At 36.8% G+C, this 25,646-nt stretch overlaps 1 protein-coding gene across 3 annotated transcripts in view; it reads right to left on the reverse strand.

Moving 5' to 3' along the window:
* Positions 1 to 25,646, reverse strand: part of RyR (Ryanodine receptor) — a 1,703,288-nt gene that overhangs the window by 863,412 nt on the left and 814,230 nt on the right. For all 3 annotated transcript variants that reach the window (XM_090399345.1, XM_090399347.1, XM_090399344.1), the window contains exons 56-58: positions 20,077 to 20,297; positions 19,691 to 19,781; positions 6,107 to 6,247 (exon numbers count right to left, since the gene is read on the reverse strand). In XM_090399345.1, the coding sequence (XP_090255471.1) occupies positions 6,107 to 6,247; positions 19,691 to 19,781; positions 20,077 to 20,297 (453 nt within the window). The remainder of the gene's footprint in view (positions 1 to 6,106; positions 6,248 to 19,690; positions 19,782 to 20,076; positions 20,298 to 25,646) is intronic.

The following is a 25,646-nucleotide window of genomic DNA, read 5'->3' on the forward strand; positions in this document are numbered from 1 at the left end:
TGATGTTCAGAGACTGGAAAAAGTGTTGTTGAATGAAGTGAAAGTGGATGTGCAGAATCAGAGAAACTAGAGCTTTTGAGGGGGGGGGGAGATCTTTTGAATGGATATGCAGACATCAGTGAGGCAGTTAAGTATAAAGCATCAGGATAGCAATGGGCCTAAGGGGCTTTTGCACTTTATGTACACTAATGCCAGGAGCATTTGGAACAAGCAGATGGAACTGTTGGTATTGGTTAGCTCGTTCTGGCCAAAGTTTATTGGCATTAATGAAACATGGCTAACAGAAGATAATATAGTTAGTGGGATAGAATGTGAAAGGTATAGTGTGTTCAGGGAAGATAGAGAGAAAAGAATGGGGGGAAGGAGTGCTATTAATGATAGCTGATGAACTGCAACCAAAGAGAGTAGAAGTTCAACTGCAGGCCAGTGAAAATAGAATATTTGAGACTATCTGGTGTGAGATTGAGACCAGCACAAAATATACAATTGGATGCAGCTATAGACCGGGGGTGGGGTGGGGGGAAGATGATGGAGACAGTATGCATCAGCAAATAGACTCAAAGAGTAGAGAACAGATAAGTATTATGGGGGGGGGGGGATTTCATCTATCTGAACATAGATTGGAAGAAGGAGAGGACACATGGGAGGAAGGAAATGGATTTTATGCAGTTACTAAGGGAAAATTACCTCAGACAGCATGTAATAGAATCTACTAGAGGTCTGAGAGTGCTCAATCTAGTAATTGCATCTGAGAATTTGTCTATAATCAATATGACCATGTTGCCACCAATTGGCAAGAGTGATCATATGGTCTTCACCTGGGAGGTGGCCAAATGGAATTTTCAGTTAAGACGGGGTATATGTGGAACTACAGGGCTTAGGAGATTGAATTGCTTCGATCGGTGCCATGGCATGTAAAACTGCAAGGCTTGGACGTTGATATTGCATGGGAAGTGGCAAAGGAATGTTTAAGGCAGATAATGGCAGACTGCATACCTAGATGCATGAGAGTAAATCAAGTGGGAGTTAAATGGATGAATAACATCATCATCAAGCTGGAGCTGCAAAAAAAAGAAACAAATGTGGAGGAAATTTAAGGAGAAAAGTGACCTGCAGGCACATGAACAGTACAAGCCACAGGCCAGAAGGGTAACTAGTGTGGTAAGAAAAGCAAAAGCAGATTATGAAAGGACATTAGCAATGCAAGCTAAAGAGAATCCCAAACAGTTCTTTCGATATGCTGCAAGTAAAAGAAAGAATGTATATGGCAGAATGATTTTAAGGGATGCTGATGGTAGAGAAGTAACTGAATCAGTTGAAATAGTAGAATTACAAAGTGAACATTTTGCAAGAGTACATCATACAAGTGGTGATATTGCAGGAATAAGAGAGTGAAAGCTTTTATGGGAACTGAAGTAAATGAAATAGAGGTGCATAGCATATTACAGAACCTTAATGTGAATACAACTGTGGGATTGGATGGTACACAACCTCAGGTTTTACAAGAAATGGTGAGAGAATTGTCAGTGCCCTTGACCACATTGTTTAATCTAGGTTTCAGCTCTGGGTTAGTCCCGATGGGGTGGAAAGAGGGAAAAATAGTTCTGTTGCAAAAAGGAAGATCCAAGTAGATTATGAAAGGACATTAGCAATGCAAACTAAAGAGAATCCCAAACAGTTCTTTCGATATGCTGCAAGTAAAAGAAAGAATGTATATGGCAGAATGATTTTAAGGGATGCTGATGGTAGAGAAGTAACTGAATCAGTTGAAATAGTAGAATTACAAAGTGAACATTTTGCAAGAGTACATCATACAAGTGGTGATATTGCAGGAATAAGAGAGTGAAAGCTTTTATGGGAACTGAAGTAAATGAAATAGAGGTGCATAGCATATTACAGAACCTTAATGTGAATACAACTGTGGGATTGGATGGTACACTAGCTCAGGTTTTACAAGAAACGGTGAGAGAACTGTCAGTGTCCTTGACCACATTGTTTAATCCAAGTCTCAGCTCTGAGTTAGTCCCGAGGGGGTGGAAAGAGAGAAAAATAGTGCTGTTGCAAAAAGGAAGATCCAAGGCTAATGTAGCAAATTACGGACTGATCACTATATCAGGAATTGTTGTCAAAGTATTGGAGAAATTGGTCAAGAGCAAAATAGAGAAATGGATTGATGGAAATGAGATCTCAATGGGGGGGGGGGGGGAACAGCATGGTTTTGTGAAGGCCAGGTCATGCCTTAGTAACTTGCTTACATTTTATAATGCAGTAACAGCTGATTTGGATAAAGGTAATGGGTTACAGTGATACTGCTGGACTTTGCAAAGGCCTTTGACAGGTTTGATATCACATGGAATTCTAATCAGTAAACTGCAACACATGGAGATGGATATAGGGTTGGTGAGATGGAGAGATATCAGAGAGTAGTTTATTCAGGAATATAATCCAGAAGAAGCCCTGTGACTAGTGGCATGACACAGGGTTCTGTTCTTGGACTGCTACTGTTTAATTAATGACATAGGAAAGGATCTGAGAGGAACTGTTCAGTTATTTGCTGATGATGCAAAGTTGGATAGAGCTATAGATGATGTTAAAATTTTGCAGGATGATTTGGAGATTGGCAGACTGGGCAAAGGAGAATGGATGTCAGTTTAATATGGCAAAGTGTAAGGTCATGCATTTGGGTGAAAAGGTTACCAGCTGTATACCACATTGATGGAACTGTATGCCAAGAAATTGATGAAGCCAGAGACTTGGGAGTATTAGTGGATAGGGAGTTAAAGTTTAGGGGGGCACATAGCAGAAGTGGCTAAAGAAGCTCATCAGATCAATTAGTTACTGAAGAATACTTTCACTAGCAGAGACAAACAGGTTATTGTTCCTCTTTATCGAGCCTTGATAAGACCATCTTGACTACTGCATGCAAGTCTGGGTTCCAGGGTTTCTTGGTGATGAGGAAGAAGTGGAGAGGATCCAGAAGCGAGTGACCAAGATGGTCCCATGTCTATGGAATGAACCTTACAAGAACAGGTTGCAGATTTGTGGGTTACAGAAATTGGTTGATAGGCAGGTAATATGATTGAGATAATACAAATTACTGAGGAGTTTTTACAAGATTAATTTTTAAAAAAATTTTTTTTTCAGAAAACAGGTGTTTTGGTGAGAGAACTAGGGGTCATACATGGAAACTGAATAAGAGTAGTTAGCAAGGGTATTAGAACTAGGTTTTTTTTTTTGCTTGGAGAGTACTGAATGAGTGGAATAGGTTGCCATAGTCTGTTGTGGTGCCATGACTGTAAATGAGTTCAAAGCAAAGAATGATAGATGCTGCTCAAATGTTGGATAATTCTTGACATGATTTTTATGGCCTCCCTCAATGAGTCTAAAGACTCCTTACAGTTGCCTACAATAATAATATTAATAATAATAATAATAATAATAATAAATGAATTTCTTGGGTTATTGAGAGATGAATATTTCAGACAGTATGTAAAGGAGGGAATGTGAGGATTGACAGTTTTAGATCTGATCATTTCATCAGCAGATGTAATTGTGAGCAGGGTTTCCTACTTCTCTCTAGTTGGTAAGATTGATCATGAAGTCATCACCTTGGTTGTGGCTGGCCATATGAAGACTTTTGTGAGGTAAGGATACACATGAATGTATAAGGCTGGTGATTATGACAAGTTTAGGAGACAGCTTGGAGCTATAGCATGGAACCAGGAGTTAAGCATTAAGGAAATAAATGCTGATTGAGAACTGGTAAAGAAATATCCAACAGCATTAATATCATGTATTGCGAAGATCAAAAGGTTGAATAAGGTAAGTACTGAATAGATGAATGAGGGAGTTTATAATGAAATGTGGAGGAAGAAGACACTTTGAACTGAACACAAGATGAATAACAGTAATAATCAGTTGCATGAAGAATATAAAGAGTAGGCCAGGAGAGTGACTCATTTACTAAGGATAAGGTTTGTACTGCACAAATGTGCAGTACAAACAGAAATCAGCAAATCAGGCCAAGAAAAATGCTCATGAGTTTTTTTCAATATGTGGCAAATAGAAGGAAGAATGATTGTGATAAGATGCTTTAATGGTTAAAAGTGGAAGATTGGTGACTGCTGCAGATGATATGATCAAGAGGTTTAGTGATTAGTTCATCAGGGTGTTTCATCCTCAGTGTGAAATCAGAAACTCAAGTTTAGAGAATGAAATGAGAGAAAACTTAATGGTGAGCAAGCAAGTGGTATATGAGGAGTTAAGTAAGTTAGATGTTAGCAAGACAATAGGATTTGATGATATATTAGCACATCTTAAGGGAATGTTCCAAGGAGATAGCATCAGCCTTGGCATGGCTGTTTAACAAGAGTCTTGCAACAACACAAGTGGCAAAGGACTGGAAGGAATGCTAAATTGTTCCATGTCACAAGGTGGTAATGACTAGGGCAACAAATTATGCCAATCTATATATTTGGAGTTGTAGTTAAGGTGTTGAAGAGATAGAATACAAAAATGAGTTGATAACAATGGTATAGTTTATACTTGTCAGCATGGGTTTGTTAAAGGGAGATTGTGTTTTACTAACTTGCTTATGTACTATAAGAAGGTGATGAATGCATTTGAGAAGGGCAATGCACATACAGTGGTATACTTAAATTTTGCAAAGGCTTCTGATAGATTGCCATCACAAATTGGTAACTAGAAATGAAGTAGATGGGATTGGATGATAGACTAGTGAGTTGGATAGTGAATGACTATCGGATAGATATCAGTAAGTTGTGTATGGGTTGACACTTGAAAGAGGAAAGTCACTAGTGGTGTGCCTATGGATCTGTTTAGGGATCGTTGTTATTTAATTTGTATATTAATGATATTAGGATGAGTTTAACTGGTAATATATAACTGTTAGCAGATGATTCAAAACCGAGGAGAATAATGAGGAATCAAGCATATGTTGTGGCCTTACAGGAAGACAATAAATTGTATGAGTGGGCAATAGTATGGAACTGTTAATTCTATGTTGCAAAGTATATATAGTATATAAGGTATATAAGGTTCTGAAATTTGGTAGGCAACAAATTTGCAGGAAAATTTTGAAGGAAGATGAGGAGATAAGATACCTTGAAGCAGTGCTGGACAAGGATCTGAAGTTTAGAGATCACATTGCATAAGTTGTGAACACATCACATCAGATTATGGCAATGAATGAAGAGGACCTTAACTTTCTACAAGTTAAGGTCCATTGTATAATGCCTTGTATATATGGATTTGGCCCCCTCGTTGACATGGTGACAAGGATATACTGGTGAGGGTCCAGAGAAAACTGACTACGATCATAACTGGTGTTTGGGATGTGGAATTATGAGAACAAATTGAGGGAATCAATGCAGTTTGAAACGGCCTTATGAATAGGAGGAAGAGAGGGAATATGATTGAGACATTTAAGCTAGTAAAGAGTTGTTAACAGGTTAATGTGGAAGAAAGTTTCACAGAATAGGAAAAGGAGGTGGAACAAGGGGGACATACCTGGAAGCTGTACATGGAAGGTATGAGCAGGAGCATAGTGAAGCAGGTTTTTGCATAGTGAGTGGAATGCATTGCCCGATAATGTGGTGAATGCAGATACATTGAATTAGTTTAATGCTTGGTTTGATGGGCTTTGTGTTGTAAGTGTTTACTTCTCACATTTTGAAACTTCAGACCTAGGAAACTTCAGAACAACAACAAAAAAAGTCCCTGACAAAGGAATTGTGGGCAATTTCTTAATTATTTATTTTTTTTATGATATGAGTTTATAAGTTAAATTTGTACTCAATAAACATTAGAATACATCAGCCAATATAGAAAGAGAATATAAGCAATACTAGCATTTCACACATCAAATAATGTGAATACACTGTATGCTGTGTGATGTGCTAGCATTCCCTTCAGTTTTTAGTTTAAAATTTAAGTAAAAACATTACAAAAAGAACTAGATCATAATTTATGCTGCATAGGTAATTAATTATTTATTACTATGGATGCAAAAACATTAAAACAAATAACTAGATCATCATTTAAGCTACATGGGTAATTAATCGTTTATTACTATGTATTCAATTACCATTTTTGCCAAGGAATCAAAAATATTTGTGAAAAGCAGCATTGTTAAGCGTTTTTCTTCTTCTGAAGCCACACCGTATGCTCCTTGGCCACCAACAGCTCCATAGTATTTTCCACAACGTTCATAATGTAGCGTAAGAAGCTAAAATAATATAATCAGAATTAATTATCAAATACAACATAAAGAAAATATGTATTAATATAGATCATGAAATTAAGTAATAAGAGAATATGTATTGATTAAATAACAAATGATTAGCTTATAGATAAAAATAGATTTTTTTTAATAAATAATATATATTTATTTATATTTATTATTATTATTATTATTATTATTAAAAATAATAATCTTGTTTACAAGGATTAACTGGCATTGATTAAATTGATTTCTCTGTAGTCAGGCAGAGAATTTACAGGCTTGTTGACTGTTACAAGTTACATGAGAATAACAGTTGCATGACCACTATTCACACTGTTCTGTTAAATAGCAGGAAATTTTCTTTCTTCCTCCTTTCTTTGGGAGGGGGACAGGGATGTTATTGCTTGTTTGAAGGCTTCAAATCAATGGTCAGCTGCCTCTCTCAGTGAAGGCATTGCGATATCTTCTCTTGTGTGTTGAGAATCAAAACTATATCACTGCTTTCACAGTGATAAAGAGATAGTTGCAGATCAAATGGATTTTTGATTGTGCATGTGCATGATTGAGATATTCTTCTGAATGAAGATAACTGCAGGTTAAGGCTGCCATTCCCCTAGACAAATGGAATAATTTGCTATAATGGGGCATTCTAAGTAGATATGCCATACTGTTCTGGCCTGGTAGCAGATGGGATAGTTATCCAAAAAATCTGGTTAAATTTGTGTAATTATAGCATGAGCAGGAAGGACATTGTGCCGCATTCTCCACTGAATGTCAGTGTTGGGTTTGGTGGCTCTAGTGTAATGTGGTAGGTGCAAGTGAAATGATGTTTACTGCATTATCCAGTGAGGTGCTTTGACTGGACTGTTATATTAGGGTTCTTTAGATTTTGTTTACATTGGACAGTGGACATTGTAAGTTTCTCCCATGCATTGTTGGTTTTTAGCAAAAATATAGGCACTGGATCATATGTCTCTAGGTCTAAGTCCTTTCTCCATTATGCTATCAGGTATTGCCACTTGAAATGCAGATTTCACAGTATCCATATACTCGACCTAATTCCCATATTCCAAGTTTGGGAGTGATTTTGGAAAGTGCCAGCTCAGAGAAAGAATGTCACTCAAGATCTCCATGCCTCGTCAGCTCCATGGAGGAAAGAAAATCTCTCTCTCAGTGATAGGTTCCTTACCATCATGTTATGGAAAATGGGTTCCATGAGGATTTCAGGAAGGGATATTGTCTTCACTGTATGCTGGAGGTTTAAATTCTTCCATCTTTGAAGGGCATCTCTACGAAATTTGTTCAACTCATTGACCACTGAACTGTTGTCATTCTTATGGTTGTGAAAAAAAAGAAACCTCTAGTAGCAGAAGTGAAAATACTTTTGGTGATACATTTGTGTGCTATTTCCTGTTGTGGGTACTAAGGAAAAACTGAGTGTGAAACGTTATTCTGTGGTCAATGGATATCAAGTTTTGTTCTCCTTTTTTAAGAGAAATACTTAGCTTGGAGTGGGAAAGTCAGTTTGTTTGGTTCCATATGAAATGATAGACGGCTGACTGTATTTGTTTGATAAATAAATTGCACTAGTGGTGTGAGAATTTTTAATGTATGCCAAAGGACACTGGTAGCTATTTCATTACCAATTATTGCTCTCCCTCTTATGAATGAGAGGCTAATATTGCTGTCCCCACTTTCCTAGTACTTGCTTGAAATGTTTAATGAATGTATCCCAGTTCTTATCCAAGTAAGAGGGCATGTTTCCTAGGTAAATTCCCAAGTATTTGTTTCCCCTTTGCAAACAAGTGGCCAGACCAGGGAAGTCCGTTTAGTTTTTCATTTGTTACACCACAGTCATGTGGTTGCATGCATATTTAGTTTGGCTCCTGAGGCTGCTTGGTATTGTTGGTATGCTGCTTGTATGCTATAGAAATCCTCCTCTTTGCAGACTATAACTGTAACCATTATCAGGGTTATGGCTTGGTAAAGACATGTTGCTTAGGACAGGATGCCCTAAGCAACATGTTTACTTTGTGCAGAAAGGGCTCTATATTCTTGTTGAGAGGCTTATACACTGGTTATACATGATAACTAATAATTAAGGAATTGACAGCGTAAAGGGACTTTCGTGGACAGTTTTGTTTAATACCTGTACTGCATAGTATAGATATGGTGAGCCTATATAGATATTAGCATATAATATCTTAATGGCTTGAATGTGCCTAATATATAATAATGCCTAAGCAAAACCAAAGACTTTCAAGTAGTTGAATAGGTAGAGATGTTCAATGCAGTCAAAAGATTTTTTATGATAAAGATAGATAATTATAATGAAAGATAGAAAAAGTTTTAGGAATAGATGGAAGATAAGAGATATGAGGAAAAACTGAGTTTGTAAGGGGACATTATTATTATTATTATTATCCAGGCCTCCATGGAGTCAAAAGACTCATCGTGGGAGGTCATTTTTAGGAAACACAAAGTTTATCATACCATTCCTTGAACCCATTGACCGTTCCCTCTCCAACCACTCTCTCAGGCAATGCATTACAAGATTCGACTACCCTCCATGCAAAAAAACCACTCCTCACCCTCTTGTGCACAGCCTCCTTTCATAACTTCCAGGGATGGCCCCTTGTCATTGCTCCTTCCCGCCATTCCACCAAGTGAAAGAACTCTCCAATGTTTACCCTATAACTGCCTCTCAACAGTTTAAAAGTCTCGATCATATCACTCTCCTTCTTCTATCCACCAAACTCTGCAGTCCACATTCCCTCAGTTGATCCTCATAACTCATATTGTAGAGTCCTGAAACCATCTTTGGTATCCTCCTCTGTACCCTTTCCACAGTCAATTTATCCCCTTCAAATCCTTATATATTCACAATTTGCAACTTATGTCTAGTGGATGAAGAACTGCAAGCTAATCCTAAAAGCCAGCTAGGGTGGGTCAGGAAAAATATAAGGTTCAGGTTCTTCTAATGGAATATGGAGGATGTGCAATATGAGCTGTCATTAAATAGTGCAAACTGTTTTCCTTGAATACGTTAAAAGTGAGATTTTATGTATGAAAGACAAACGGTTTTTCTTTCTTTCATTATGAGCAACTGACCTCCACGGAGAGCATTGTAAAGCTATATTATTCTTAGACATCTCATAGAGTCAAACACTAATAGTGGGAGGCCTGTACAAACCATTGTTCACACAATATCTATCATACTATTCTACGAACTCATTCACCAACAAAGCACTCCCAATTCTCTCTGATAACTCATTATGCCTGTATACCAATCTCCAATTAAAAAAAAAAACAAATTAGCCCTATGTCCTTGCTAAGCCCACTCTTACTTAACATCCTAAGAATGGCCCTTGTTCTCTTGCTTCTTCCAGAAAAAAAGTCATCTGTGTCAATCCCATAAAATTCCTTTATTAACTTATTATGTTTCTATCATATTATTATTATTATTACTAGTAATAGTAGAACGGCATCTCCACTGAGTCCATAGACTAATTGAAGAAGATCTTGAACATTTTCCAAGCATGAACCAACATTTACACGGTATCTATCATACTTTATTTTGTACTCATTTACAACAAGGCAGCAAACAGACTTTGACAAGACTCATTTGCCATTCTTCAAGTAAAAAATCTAGTTCTCACACCCTTGCTAACTACACTCTTATTCAATTTCAAAAATGATCTCTAGTCTCCTCCCCCACATACTAGTCATGTAAAGAAAAATTTCCTCTGTATCAATCCTATAAAAATATTAAATATCTTATATCTCCATATTTCCACCTACACTTAATTTCAGTAATCTCCAAATAATCTTCAACCATTCCTCATAAGGAGCATTTCTAGACTTGCTACCTAATCTGAGTCACTTGCCTCTAGATCCTCTTCATCATCCCCAAGAAAACCAGGTGACAGGATCAGTGCATAGTAGTCAATATGGGGATTTATCGAGGCCTTATAAAGAGGAATAATAGCCTCTTTACCTCTGCTTGTTATGGTGTTATTCAATAACCAGGAAAACACATGGGTATTTTAGCCACTTTTGCAATATGACCTCTGAACTTCAACTCCTTATGCATCAACACTCAAAAATACCTAGCCTCATCAATTTTTTGGAGTACAGTTCCATCAATATTGTTAGACAACTAATAATCTTTTCATCCCAAAATACATAAATAACCTTGCACTCTGACACATACTGTTTATTAACTATTGCTTTTACCACTTTTTGCTCAGAAAACAACTGAATATTTCTCCTCAGATCATTTCCTATATCAATCATACAAATTACATACCAGTGGCCAAGTACAAAGCCTTGCAGTACACAGTGCATGTCACAAGCTTCTCCTGGACTCTATTTCTGAATAAAATTTCTGAATATCTTCTTATCCATATTTTTATATTCACACCCAATGATAATAATTACTGGACTTTGGGCATTTGACAGAATTCTGTTAAATAGTTGCAGCAAATTTATATAACAGGAATTCCATGCAAAATTCTGTTAAATGCCCAAAGTCCAGCAATGTTATCATGGAGCCATTAATTCTGTTCAATTTAGCTGCCATCTCATTATAAAACTAAGTTACCGAGGTATGATTTACTCTTCACAAAACCATGCTGTTCCCATACAATATTTCTTGCCTATTACTGGATTTTTCTATAATGCCAATGTGTTGATTTGCAAGCTCACTCTTTATTGTTATTATTATTAATATTATTATTCAAGCCTCCATGGAGTCAAGAGACTCATTGTGGGAGCACCTTCCTAGGAAACAAAAAGTCTATCATACCACTCCTTGAACTCACTGACTGTTCTTGCTCTCACCGCTCTAGCAGGCAATGCATTCCATGGTTCAACCACCCTCTTGCTCACAGCTTCCTTTTGTACTTCCAGGGATGGCCCCTTGTCATTTCTCCTTCCTGCTGTTCCACCAAGCAAAAGAACTCCCTAGTGTCAACCCTGCAACTGCTTCTCAACAGTTTAAAAGTCTCGATTATACCACCTCTCCTTCTTCTATCCACTAAACTCAGCAGTCCACATAACTGACATTGTACAGTCCTGAAACCATCTTTGTTATCCACCTCTGTACCCTTTCCACAGTTAATTTCTCCCCTTCAAATCCTACAGATGAAATATGAGAACAATAGTCTAAGTGTGGTGAGTCTTATACAATGGAATAACTCTTTTATCACTGCAGGTCAGCATCCTTCTCAGCATTGCAGCAATCCTCTGGGTTACCTTCACCACCTTTGCAATATGCTCCCTGAATTTCAGTTTTTTATCAATCATCACCCCCGGATCTCTTGTCTCCTCTGCTTCCTCTAGTACAGCTCCTCCAATTGAGTATGCAACCTCCCATCAATGTATCCCAAACTTCAAGACTTTACATTTTGCTGCATTAAACCGACACCAGCATTCATTTCTGCATCTGTCCAGTTTATTGAAATCCACTTGCAGGGCTGCCACACCTACACTATTATTAATAACCCTGCCTAGCTTCACATCATCTGCAAACAACTGAATATCCCCTTGCAATCCATTGACAATGTCATTGATATAATGGTTAAACAATATAGGTCCCAGTACCGAGCGCTCTGGAAACCCCACTTGTAACCTTCTGCTTCCTTGGTATTACCCCACCATACACAACAACAACTCTCTGATAACTATCAGATAGCCAATCCTCAATCCAGTACTAACCTGAAATCTAAACCCATGTGCTGCAACTTAAGTATCAGTATCATGTGGTACCCTATCAAATGCCTTTGCAAAATCCAAACAAATGGCAGTATATGCTTTTCCCTCATCAACTGCTCTTATTAATTTATTATAAAAGGCAATCATATTACTAGAGCAAGGTATCCCCCTTAACAAATCCATGTTGATTCTCACAGATAACATTACCTTCATCTGCCCAATGCAGTATATGGCCCCTCACAAATTTCTCCAAGACCTTAACATCTAGTGATGACACACAAACTGGCCTATAATTAGACACTTCCAGTCTGCTACTGCCCTTATGTAATGGCACTATCTTAACTTCCTTCCATTCCTTGGTTACCTTTCCATAGCCAAACTCATTGAAAAGTCAGATCAACGGAGCTGTCAGTTGTTTAGCACATGCTCTCAAAACCCGTGGTGAAATACCATCCAGTCCCACAGCTTTACTGACATCCAGTGTACTCAGTATTTGAAACACACTCTCCTCTAAACCTCAAACCTGCCCTATCCCTCTAGTATTAAAACTTATTTCTCCAGGATGAAATACTCCAACAAAGTGTTCATTGAACAACTCCACTATGTCCTCTGCATCAGTCACTCTATTCCCATTTTATCCCACAATGTCATTCTTCCACAATCATTTCTCCTCCTACTGGCCACATAGCTAAAAAATTCCCTAGGATTTTCTTTGGATCTTAATGCTAATCTCTTCTCGTATTCCAGTTTTGCCTTCCTCACCATACTAGTCACTCTCCTGGCCTGAGTCTTATATTCTTCATGCATCTGCTCTCCACCCCTCTCCTTATATCTCTTCCACAATATCTTTTTCACCTGCAGTTCCTGTTTGATATTGTTTATCATCCGCTTTACCAAATTGTGTTCTCTTCTTCACTCGTGCAATACAGCTTACTATTGCTGCTAACAAATATTCCTTCACAATTTTCCAAGCTAATGACATCTCGCCCTTCCAATTCCTTCCTTCATGGAACTGTCCCAAGTTGATATCTAAGACTTTATAATTACCCACGTTATAATTCCACATATGTTCCCTTTTCTTTTATACTCCTGCATGTCTATTCATCTTCCAAGTCAAAACCACATGGTCACTCTCTTCAACTGGGGGGGGGGGATGACATCTCTGTTATTATCAGCTCTTCTAATTCTGTGACCAAATCAAAAACTCTTGAACCTCTTGTTCCATCTATTACATGTTGCCTAAGACATTTGTACCTCAAGAATTCTAGAAATTCCATTCCCTTATTACTACATGTATTTTCCTCTTCCCATACTGCTGTGGTTAAAATCTCCCATAACAATCATTCTTCTTGCACTTGCCAAGCTCAACTGCCTAAACATCTCCTGTTCACCATCCTCTGTGCTCTTTGGCTTGTAGTAACATCCCACTGAATATCTTATCTTGCCCAACCTTTACCTCATACCATATGTTACAAAAAAAAAAAAAAAAAAGAAAAGAAATAAAAAAATAGATTATGAGATAACAGTAGGAGATCAATACAATCCACTATAGGGCAAAGAGGAATATCTGTCTTGTGTATTTTTGGTAGACCATAAAACCTTGGAGGCCTTGCTAGATGGGGTCATAAGTTTGGATATAGACACTATTGAAAGACAAAAAACTCATTTTGCAAGGCCTCCAAGGTTTTATGGTCTACCAAAAATACACAAGACAGATATTCCTCTTTGCCCTATACTGGATTGTAATGATTCTCCTACTTATCGCATAGCCAAATATCTATCTAAATTATTGAAATCACACATTGGCAAATCACGCTCTTTTTTGAAAAACTCTTCTGATTTCTTAAATAAATTGAAAAGCATCACTTTACAACCTACAGATCTTATGGTTATCTTTGATATAGAATCTTTATATACAAATGTACCTCTCAAAGAGACTTTAGAATTACTTGCTGACATCTTCCCACAAGATATTATAAAGTTATTTGAGTTCGTAATGCATTCTGGATATTTCTTATGTCAAAACAAATTTTACAACCAAGTGGAAGAAACAGCCATGGGAAGTCCACTTTCTCCTGCTCTTGCCAACTTTTATTTAGAACATCTAGAAGAAGTCCTGTTCTCATCTATATTCCCTCACCCATCCTTTTAGGTTAGATATATTGACGACATCTTTGCTGTATGGCCTCACAACAGAGACTCCCTACCTTCCTTTATACAAGGATGATGAGCAGATTCTTTGAGAATATAACGACCTGTGAAAGTTGGTTTTCTGTAAACTGTTGTTGTAAGAATACCAGAAGATGAACGGATGAGAAGGACGTCTAAAAAAAGATAACTTGTTGTCTTTTTCAATCTCCATGGTAAACTTTATACGAGGATTGAAAAAGACAAGTTATCTTTTTTAGATGTCCTTCTCATCCATTCACCTTCTGGTATTCTTACAACAACAGTTTACAGAAAACCAACTTTCACAGGTCATTATATTCTCAAAGAATCTGCTCATCATCCTTGTCAAAAAACAGGAATCATAAAATGTTTAATCCAACGAGCCAAAACTAACTGTTCAACTTCTCATTTATTAGAGGAAGAACTCTCAACTATCAAACATCACATGAAACTAAATGGCTTCTCCAAAAAGAGTACACAACATCTTTTCGATTCTTACAATCCAACACAGAACAGCAAAGATTCAATACATAAAATTCCAATATCTTACATTTCCGGGATTACAGTAATAATTTCAAGAATTCTGAAGGAAATATGATTTAACAGCCACTTATACTCCTATTAACAAATTATCCACCTATTTTCCTTCATCTAAAGATAAACACTCAACCTTGTCTTTACCTGGTGTGTATCAAGTTCCTTGTAATTGTAATCTTTCCTACTTTGGACAAACTGGACATTCTATAGAAAAAAGAATTCAAGAGCATCAGTCATCAATTCAACACAACAAACCTGAGAAATCTGGATTAGCTCAGCATGGATTAGAAACAAGCCACAGCATCCATTAGTCCAAGACTCTCCTCCTACACAGATGTCGCTACAAATTTGAACATTTATTTAAAGAAAGTGTGGAGGCCTTACTTCCACATCCTAACTTGAATCGTAATGACTGTATATCTATATCAAAAATTTGGGAAAGTTTAATCAGGATAACACATCAATTTTTTCCCCCTATATTAGTGTAATGTTATTTAAGATTATTATATGAATTTCTGAATTAATATCTTTAATTATGACCTTAAAAATGTTTACTCTTCTAATACTTAGCGATATGACATCACGTGGCTCATTCTATGTGTGAATGATCAATTGTTCGTATTCCATTTTGTTTTTTAAAACTATTCCTATGTAGCCACTGAAGATGGTCTGTAATATTCAGACCGAAATATTTGGCAAATTAAACATTATTCTTGTGTTAATGTGTATATATTTCTAAGCATTATACAATTGTCATCTACCAGTACCTGACAATATAATCATCTTTTACCTACCAGTTTTATTTGCCAATATAATAATCTCTTGCACTTTCCTTTTCTGTATCCTAATGGCATCACTAATATCCTTAATCTTTGCTTGATGAAAACATGATTTTATCATACACCTACTTCAAGCACTCATCTTTATTGTGGAGCCAACATGAAAAAACTCTCTCTTTACATGTTCACTTTTGCTCTTACTATTCTGATTTCTCCTCCCTTGCATCACTTTATTTTTATGCAGCTAAAGATGATGATAAAAATTACAATAATTATTGTTAGATTTTGTAGTTCAGCTAGTGGTGTGATTAGTGACAGAATAAAGGCAGCAAATACATCATTATTCAAGCAATTTAATATGATGGACTTTGTGGGGTGCAATGTGTATGCACAATGAATTCACTAGTAAAGGTGAGATGCATATGTGTGTGGAAAGTGAGAACAGTGATGGAGAGTGTTAGTAAACATACAAACTTATTGTTTTAATATTGACCATATTGTAATGCATACAAACATCTTACATTCTTTGCCTACCAGTAAACTGTTCTAGCTTTTTCAAGGCATTGATGGAAAAGCATAAAAAACTAATAAATGCAAATTGAAAGGAACATAAAAACATTGTAAACAATCTAGTAGCTAAGGTTACACATTCGTGTGACAGAGACTAAAAGGACTTATTGTTCCTATTCATTATCACGCATGCGTGTTTGTTGTAAACGCGTAATGTGATTACTGGCTAGCTGTAGTTCAGATGGATTTAGAGAGAGGATCAGGTTTTTCCACAACTGTTCAGAATAGTACCCTGATTTCTGTCGAGGTTTCCGCTGGTTATTAACACTATTGTGGCTTCCTTGAATGAACAATGTCTGTAGCGTCATCCAAATATGGCACGGAGCTGTTTTGGCATTCTATGTGTGGTTAGACGTACAGAAATGATGTGCTAAGCCAGAAGAAATACTTCTGTTGTGGTTTACATCGCCAACATGTTCTTTTTATCTGATCTCTAAACTCCGTGAAGTTTGTCCGATGTAGGCAAGACCACAGGAGCAAGGAATGTAATATACTCCTGGATATCTGTAGAATGGCACCTTATCTTTTGGGGATCCTAAAACCTGTCTGATGCTGGTGGTTGGTTTGAAAATCACTCTGATGTTGTAGGCTTAGTATTCTGGCTGTTTGATAAGAAACTGACCTGATGAAAGGGATCATTACAGTAGAAATGTGCTGGGAGCTTGATTCTTCTTGTCTGGGGTTGTCACAGTATAGATATTTTTTGATGATGTTTGGAGGATATCCATTTTGTGATAATGTGTTGGCTATTAGTGAGAGTTCAGTCTGTGTATCCTCCTCTTCTGATATAAACTTTCGCACTCTATTTTTCAACATGTGGATAATGCTCAGTTTGTGTGTCCTGCGATGGATTGAAGTATAATGAAGATATCTTCCAGTGTCTGTAGGCTTTCTGTAAATAGATAATTTGACACTATTTGTCTCTTTATCAAGACGTCTAAAAAATGCAGTTGGCTGTTTTTTTCCACTTCCAGAGTGAATTTTATCTTGTTATGTATTGAGTTGATTTTATTCACAAATGATTTTAGGTTTTCTAAGCTGTATTGCATTTAACCATATAGACGGTCTAAGGGAGGTTGTGGAGAGAATTTCTTTTTCAAGTTTTTTTCCATGAAAAGATCTGCACAAGATGGTGATAACAGGCTTCCCATTGCTAGTTCTGATTGTTGGTATATAGTGTTGTTAACCTTGAAGAAATTAGACTGAAGGCAGTGTCTAAACATCTGTGTGATGTTTAGGGGAAAGAGGTCTTGAATGATGTTTATTACCTCTTCTATTGGTACATTGGTGAAAAGGGATACAACATCTAGACTGGCTAGCATGTCTGTTGGCGCAATTTTAATGGCTTGGAGTTTATTTACAAAGTGCTGACTATTCTTGATATAGGATTCTGTTGATCTTATTTTATTATTCAATAAGTTTGCAAGATGTTTGGCCAAAAGGTAAGTTGGGGATGACCTTCCATCAATGATTGGACAAAGAGGTATATCCTTTTTATGTATTTTAGGTGTCCCATATAGTCTGGGAGTGATGGGATGTGAGGATTTTAGTGTTCTCTTCACTTCTTCGCCAAATGTTACAATTTCTGATTAGTTGGTTTGTTTCATTATGATTTTTTATGGTGGGGTCTCTGTCTGGCATCTTACATGTAGAGTTGTCTGATAGTAATATGTTTAACTTATCATGATAGTCTTTAGAATTAAGGATAACTGTTGAATTAGCCTTATCAGCCTTAGTAATGATGATATCTTTGTTTTTTTACAAGTTGAGGATTGCATTTCTATCATAAGGAGATGTGTTAAGAATAGGTTGTTTGGCTTTGGCTAGGATTATGGTACTTTTGAATCTAATAGTGTTGGCTATGTTTTGCAGTAGTGGATATAGGCCTTTTTCAATTCCACCCATGAAATCCATTTTAGGAATGTGTTTGGGTGTAATCGCAAAGTTAAAACCATTTTTGAGAATGTCAGATTCATTTTTTGTGAGACTATGATTCGACAAATTAAAGATCACTTTGTCATCCAGGAGGTTGTTCTGTGTCTGATATTTTTTCTTGTAAAGTTCATTGAATTTCCTAATTTGTTTGTCTTTATAAAGTTTGAAAGTGTTTTCATAACTGCATTGTATTATTTGATCTATTTGGTTCCATATGGTATATTCTAAATTGTTAGAAATGTCATCAAAGAACTTACGGCAATTAATATCACTTTTATTTAGTTCGTACCTTGTGTGTTGAATCCTTTCTCTTACAAGTGGCAATGAAGTGTGTAGATAAATTATTTTAGCTGATATAAAGTTGATATGACCTCTGACTATGAGGAACTTTGGAATGATGGAGAATTCCCTGCAACATTTAAGGAACGCTAAGTGGTTCAAAAGTTTGGCCTTTCTGCATTTTTCTCTTTCCATGAAGTGGTCAAATGCTTTGTTAGTGAATGAGTTTAAGGGGATGTATGATATGTGTTATGGAATAATGGCTAGATGGGACTTCTTCCAATAATTCTGCAGACTCTATGGATATCTAAGTATAATTAATAATAATAATAATAATAATAATTATTATTATTATTATTATTAGAGACTGTACTGGAAAATGAAACAGCAAAAATTCTCTGGAATTTTAGAATACAAACTGATCAGCATTTGGAACACAATAGACCTGACATCACAATTATCGAACATCGACAGGTTTGGGTTATCGATATTGCAGTACCCAGTGATAATAACATTAACAACAAAGAACTGGAAAAAATTACTAAATATCGAGATCTGGCAATCGAAGTTGGCAGACTGTGGCTTAAACACACCAAAGTCATCCCAATAGTTATCGGCACACATGGTGCAACTTCAAAGAAGCTATCCAACTATTTATAGCAATTAAACATCAACGAAGTGACCCCATATGACCTACAAAAAACAGCATCACTTGGAACAGTCCATATTTTATGACGCTACCTGATGGACTATTCTTAGATTCTTGGGTAGAATCTGAATTGTTCTGAATCACCAGTCAAATTTTTATTTATATGATATCTTGTTTTGACTGTATGAATTATGTGAATAAAATAATAATAATAATAACAATAATAATAATAATAATAATGTATCAGAAGATTTCATAGTGATTGAAATGTTGGTTTACTGTTCTTCCCATCCAAACTTTTCAATACAAAAAACAACCTTCAAAAAAGTGAAGGAGGTCACGCAAAATTTAGTTGCCTAGCTTAAGGAGGTCCACGCGGTTAGCCTAGTGGCTTTGCACTTTGCAACCATATGACTGGGGAAGGAGTATCCAAGGTTCGATTCCTGTCGATGATGACGTGAGGAGCTGAAGGATCTTCCTCCGCCATAGCCAAGTTAGCCAGTCTTGGGCGTGGACAGCAGGGTTTTTCCGTCAGTTTATCTGGAGTTTTTCATCCCACAAGCAGGCAAACCGGCCCCATGAATGAACAGGGATACAGCCAGGAATACTTCGAGGCATAGAGGTGACCATTCTATCCTCGTATTTCGGTTATGAAATCCAAGCATGCTTGGACGGTTGTGGGCCTTAAAGGCCTGTTAAAGCCATTGAGATAGATAGATAGATAGCTTAAGGAGTGATACACAGAAAAACAAATCTATTTTGTATATTAGATATACCAAATTATACAAAATCACATATATAACAATAACATACCCTCAAAGCCACAGTAGTATATTCTGTAAGCACTGAGACATCTACTGTTAATTTTCTTAACAAACGTAAAAGCATACTGGGCTGCATCTCACTAAAAACATAACAAATAAATTTTAAATAAGACGTCATATTCTGTAAATATTATTTGATGAAACTGATCACAATAAAATGATTATTGCTAGAAAGACAACATAATTAATTAATTAATTAATTAATATGTTTATTAAAGTTAAAAATGAAACAAAAAAGACTACACTGAATACAATCATTAAAATAATTTTAAATGACAAATAAATAATTACTATACTGATTAATTATTGGTAACTTAAATTAGATTTCAATTTCAAATATTTCTATATGATTTTCATAACTAATAGGATACATACTGTGTAAGGGCAACCAAAAAATCTGACACTCCCTCTCTTTGCCCTTTGGTTAGAATCTTCACCTTTGAAAGACGATAAATGGTGTGTAATGTAGCATCCAAAAGACTAGCATAGTTATCTGCATTGCCAAAATAATGACAATATTTAATCAGAATTGGGAGTATTGAGTTACCAATATAGCGATTCAGAGCAAGGGCCATTTCACTTTCAGAACCATCATGCTAAACACAGGAGTAAAGAAAAAAGAAAATAGTTAGAATAATTTAAAATAACATTTGTATGGAAAACCTTAAAGCACAGTTATACTCTATTTGCATTCCATATACACCTTCCCATGCAATAGAATGTACATAGTATGACATACTACTTTCTGTATATTTGTATATATCAAACTCTATGAAAATACATGAAGGTATGCTGAAAAGTAATAGTGTGTGTATATATATATATATATATATATATATACATACAACATAACATTTGAATTTATTATTATTATTATTACTAACATTTGACCTCCATGGAGTCTGAGACTCATCATGGGAGGTACTCATTATTGCATGCAATGCTCATCAACTGCATCTTAAACTGATTCAGTGTGTCCACATCCACAACAGACTCAGGCAACGCATTCCACTCACCAACCATCCTCCATGAAAAGAACCTGCTTCTCATTCCTTTGCTCACACCCTCCTTATACAGTTTCAAGTGATGGCCTCTTGTTCTACTCCCCTCTCCCATTCTATGAAAAATCTCTTCCATGTCTACCTGATAACAATAATAATATTTGCATTCCATATACACCTTCCCATGCAATAAAATGTACACAGTGTGACATACTACTTTCTGTATATTTGTATATATATCAAACTTTATGAAAATATATGAAAGTGTGCTGAAAAGTAATAGTCTATATATATATATACATATACAACGTAACATTTGAATTTATTATTATTATTACTAACATTTGACCTCCATGGAGTCTGAGACTCATCACGGGAGATACTCACTATTGCATGCAATGCTCATCCAACTGCATCTTAAACTGACTCAGTGTGTCCATATCCACAACACACTCAGGAAATGCATTCCACTCACCCACCACCCTCCATGAAAAGAACCTGTTTCTCACTCCTTTGCTCACACCCTCCTTATACAGTTTCAAGTGATGGCCTCTTGTTCTACTCCCCTCTCCATTCTATGAAAAATCTCTTCCATGACTGCCTGATAACAATCTCTGACCAGCTTATATGTCTCAATCATATCCCCCCCCTTGCCCTCTTCCTCCTATTCACAAGGCTCTGCAACTTACATTCTCTCAATCTGTCCTTATACTCCACATTCCAAAGACCACTGACTATCTTTGTGAATCTTCTCTGTACCCTTTCCAACATATCCTCGTCACCATGAAAAACCCAGCGACCAAATCTGTGAACAATAATCTATATGAGGCCTGATCAAGGCCTTATACAATGGAATCATAACCCCTCTATTTCTGCATGTCAGGGTTCTCTTCATCATTGCCATTATTCGATGTGATGTCTTCACAACTTGTGCAATGTGGCTCCTGAATTTCAGGTCCTTGTCCACCATCACTCCTAGATCTCTCATCTCGTCTACTTCTGTTAAAGTTTTCCCACCAAGTGTATACTTTGCATCCCATCATTGCTTACCAAATCTCAAAACCTTACACTTGGCAACATTGAACTGATAATTCCACTTACCTGCCCATTCATGCAATCTACTCAAGTCCTCTTGTAAGGCATTAACATTAGCCTTACTGTGCATTGCTCTCCCCAGTTTTGCATCACCCTCAAACAGCTGGATATCACTAGTTAAACCCAACATAATATCATTACCATACAAATTGAACAACAATGGCTCCAAAACTGACCCCTGTGGCACACCACTGGTGACCTTTCTCTTTCGAGATACTGCACCCTTCCCCCATACACAACTTTCTGATATCTATTCTACAGCCAGTCACTGATCCAACACAGAAGTCTGTTATCCAATCCCATCTGTTTCAATTCATTTAAGAGTTTGCCATGCTGCAGCTTATCAAAAGCCTTTGCAAAATCCAAGTACACCACAGTATATGCATCTCCTTTGTTCAAGGTATTTGTCACCTTATTATAGTACATAAGTAAGTTAGTGAAACATGATCTCCACTTAACAAACCCATGCTGACAGAGAAAACTGCTGTTATCAACCTATTTCTGTATCCTACTTCTCACCAATCTCTCCAGGACCTTCACCACAACTCCAGATATACAGACCAGCCTATAATTTGAAGTTACAGCCTTATCACTGCCTTTATGCAGTAGAATAATTTTACCCTCCTTCCTCCCTTGGAACCTGTGCTGTTACAAAACTCTTATTAAATAGGCATGCTAATGCTACTGCCAATTCCCTAAAACATTCCCTTAAGATACGTGATGATATGCCATCAAATCCTATTGCCTTATTAACATCAAGGTTATTTATTTCCTCAAATACCTCCTGCTGACTCACAATTAAGCTATCCTCTCCTATGTCCTTTACACTTAAGTCCTCATCATTCCACCCTGATAAGGATCAAACACCCTTATAAATTGATCACTGAATATCTCAACAATGTCTTCTGCAGCAGTTACCATTCTACCACTTTCATCCCGTAACTTCATCTTTCCATCATCATTTTTCCTTCTACTTGCCACATATCTAAAAAACTCTTTTGGGTTTTTCTTAGCCTGATTTGCCAATTTCTGCTCATATTCTACTTTTGTTTTCCTTACTGACTGTCACTCTCCTGGCTTGTTCTTTATATTCTTCATGTGACTGATTATCATTATTCACCTTGTACTTCCTCCAAAGTACTTTCTTTTTCCAGTTTCATGATTAAGCTCCACGTCATCCATTTTACACCTACCTTATTCAGCCTTTTGGCTTTTGGGATACATTCGTACATTAATGCTGTTATTTATTTCTTTGTAAGTTCCCATGCAGCATTTTTTTCCTTACCGTTCAACTCCTCGTTCAATGTTATAGCTCGAAGTTGTCTCCTAAGCTTGTCATAATCACCAGTCTTATAATTCCACATATATTCTTTCCTCGCAAAAGTCTGCATATGACTAGCCACAACACAGGTGATTACTTCATGATCACTTTCACCAACTGGAGGAAAATGTGAAACCCTTCTAACAATTACATCCTCTCATGAAATGATGAGATCTAGAACTCGATCCTCAAGTGTCTTTCTTTACATGCTGCCTGAGATAGTTATCTCTCAATAACTCGAGAAATTCATTTTCCTTATTCCCAAATGCTCTTTCTTCATTCCAATCATACCACCATAATTAAAATCACCCATAATAATTAACCTTCCTTTGTTCACTAATTCAAATTGTTTATACATTTCTTCATCACCACCTTCCACATTCCCAAGTGTATAGCAACATTCAACTAAATATGTCTTCCTCTTAACCTCCACGTTACACCACACTGTTTCATAACCATTGCCACTATTTCCCCCTTTTATGTCTACCTTATGTGGACTAAATTCCCCTGCTATCATCAGCAGCACTCCCTCTCCCTTCCTGCTCTTTCTATCCTCATGAAAAATACTGTATAATTCCATTTTTATTCCAGTTACAATATCATCTTTATTCAACCATGTTTCACTTATTCCAATGATTTTGGGCGAATAAACTCAATCACTGAAACCACTTCATCCCCTTTATTTCTGATACTTCTGGCATTTGTAAACAAACACAACAGTTCATTTTTAGGCTTGTTCTAAAATTATATACACTACACCTGCCAAATCACCTTTATCACTGCTTACCACATATATCTGCTCAGTCTCCACCCACACATTCACTGCCACTTTCAACATTCACTCTCTCTGTGCCATGTCTCCCTGTCCAACCAAGCTCTCCCACCCCATTTCCCTGTTCCTCTTGTATTCCCACTCTCTCTTCCTCTCTCATACTACTACTACTACTGTTTCCACTGCCAAGCATTGCTGTCTCTTCAGTACCACTCTCCTGATTTTTCTCTTCATCTCTTCCTTCTAATCTCTGGCGCACATAAATCATTTACATTTACAAGCAAAATTACTGATTTAGGCAAAGGCAACCCTCTATCACCTGTACTAGCAAATATGTACTTAGGAGCTTTTGAATAAAAGCAATAAACTCCTTTCCATTGAAACCAAGATTGTGGAAAACATACAAATGATGTTTTTCTTGATATGAAGCCATGGTCCAGATTCACTCTAAAAGTTCATAAATCATCTTAACATTTGAAAAACTAACAATTCTCCATCTACAAAAATCATACAAATACCAACAGATATCTTCAGAGTCAGTTCCATCAATATCCACCTCAAACATTTGGTATTATTTCAGAAATCTGTGTGCGTACACTTTCATCAGCCGATCACAAAGAATTAAAGCTGCTTTTATCCAATTTCTGGCCTGGATGGCTGAGTGGTTAGCATATCCTCTCTCCAGCCAAAAGGCTACAGGTTCGAATCCCGCCATGGGCATGGATGTTTGTGATTGTCTATGGAAATACTAGTGGTAGTGATCGGCAGTAGATGGTGTTGGTGTAGTTGCAGTCAGTTTGTGGATTGAGTGGTGGAGGAGCTGTAGAGCAAGTGCCCTCCCTCAATGAGCTTTTGGACTCCCAGGAGGTGTCAAATAATAATCTTTTGCGGGCCTGGTTGTCTGAGTGGTTAGCATATCCGCCTCTTTATCCAAAAGGCTGCAGCTTTGAATCCTGCCGTGGGCATAGATGTTTGTGATTGTCTGTGAAAATACTAGTGGTGGAAGTCAGCGGTAGATGGCATTGGTGTAGATGATAAAAGTAGTTATAGTTGGTGGATTGAGTGGTGGAGATGGAGAGGTGTAGAGTAGATGCCCTCCCTCGGATGAGTCTTTGGACTCCCTGGAGGTGTCATATAATAATACTAATAATACTAATAAAATTTTCAGAAGTATTTATTATTATTATTATTATTATTATTATTATTATTATACAGGCACCTCCATGGAGTCAAAAGACTCATCACAGGACACCCAAACTATATACACAGTTTATCATACCTCTCTTTGAACCCATTAACAGACACACTCACAATTGACTATGCCAACTCATTCACAACTCTCAAACAAAAAATCTAGGCCTCACACCCCTACTAACCCCACCTTTATTAAATTTTCTTTATTGACCTCTTATTCTGGACTATCTAGACAAGTGCTGAAACATTTCCCCTGCAACAATCCTATAAAACCGATTAAGCAACTTAAATGTTTCTATCATATCCCCTCTTTTTCACCTATCAACGAACTTCTGCAATCCACACACCCTCAATCTATCTTCATAGAGAACATGCCACAGACTACTCAACATCTTGGACACTTACCTCTGAGCACAGTAATCCAGACATGGACGTATCAAGGCCTTATAAAAAAAATAACAACTTCCTTATCTCTACTTGTTAGTATGTTCTTCGATAGCCAATTAATCTCATGGGCTACTTTATCAACCTTAGCAATATGTCCTCTAAACTTTAAATTTCT

This window comes from Typopeltis vanoorti, chromosome 10 (assembly GCF_054136105.1).
Source record: "Typopeltis vanoorti isolate ZY-2024b chromosome 10, IOZ_Tvanoo_1.0, whole genome shotgun sequence".
NCBI lineage: Eukaryota > Metazoa > Arthropoda > Arachnida > Uropygi > Thelyphonidae > Typopeltis > Typopeltis vanoorti.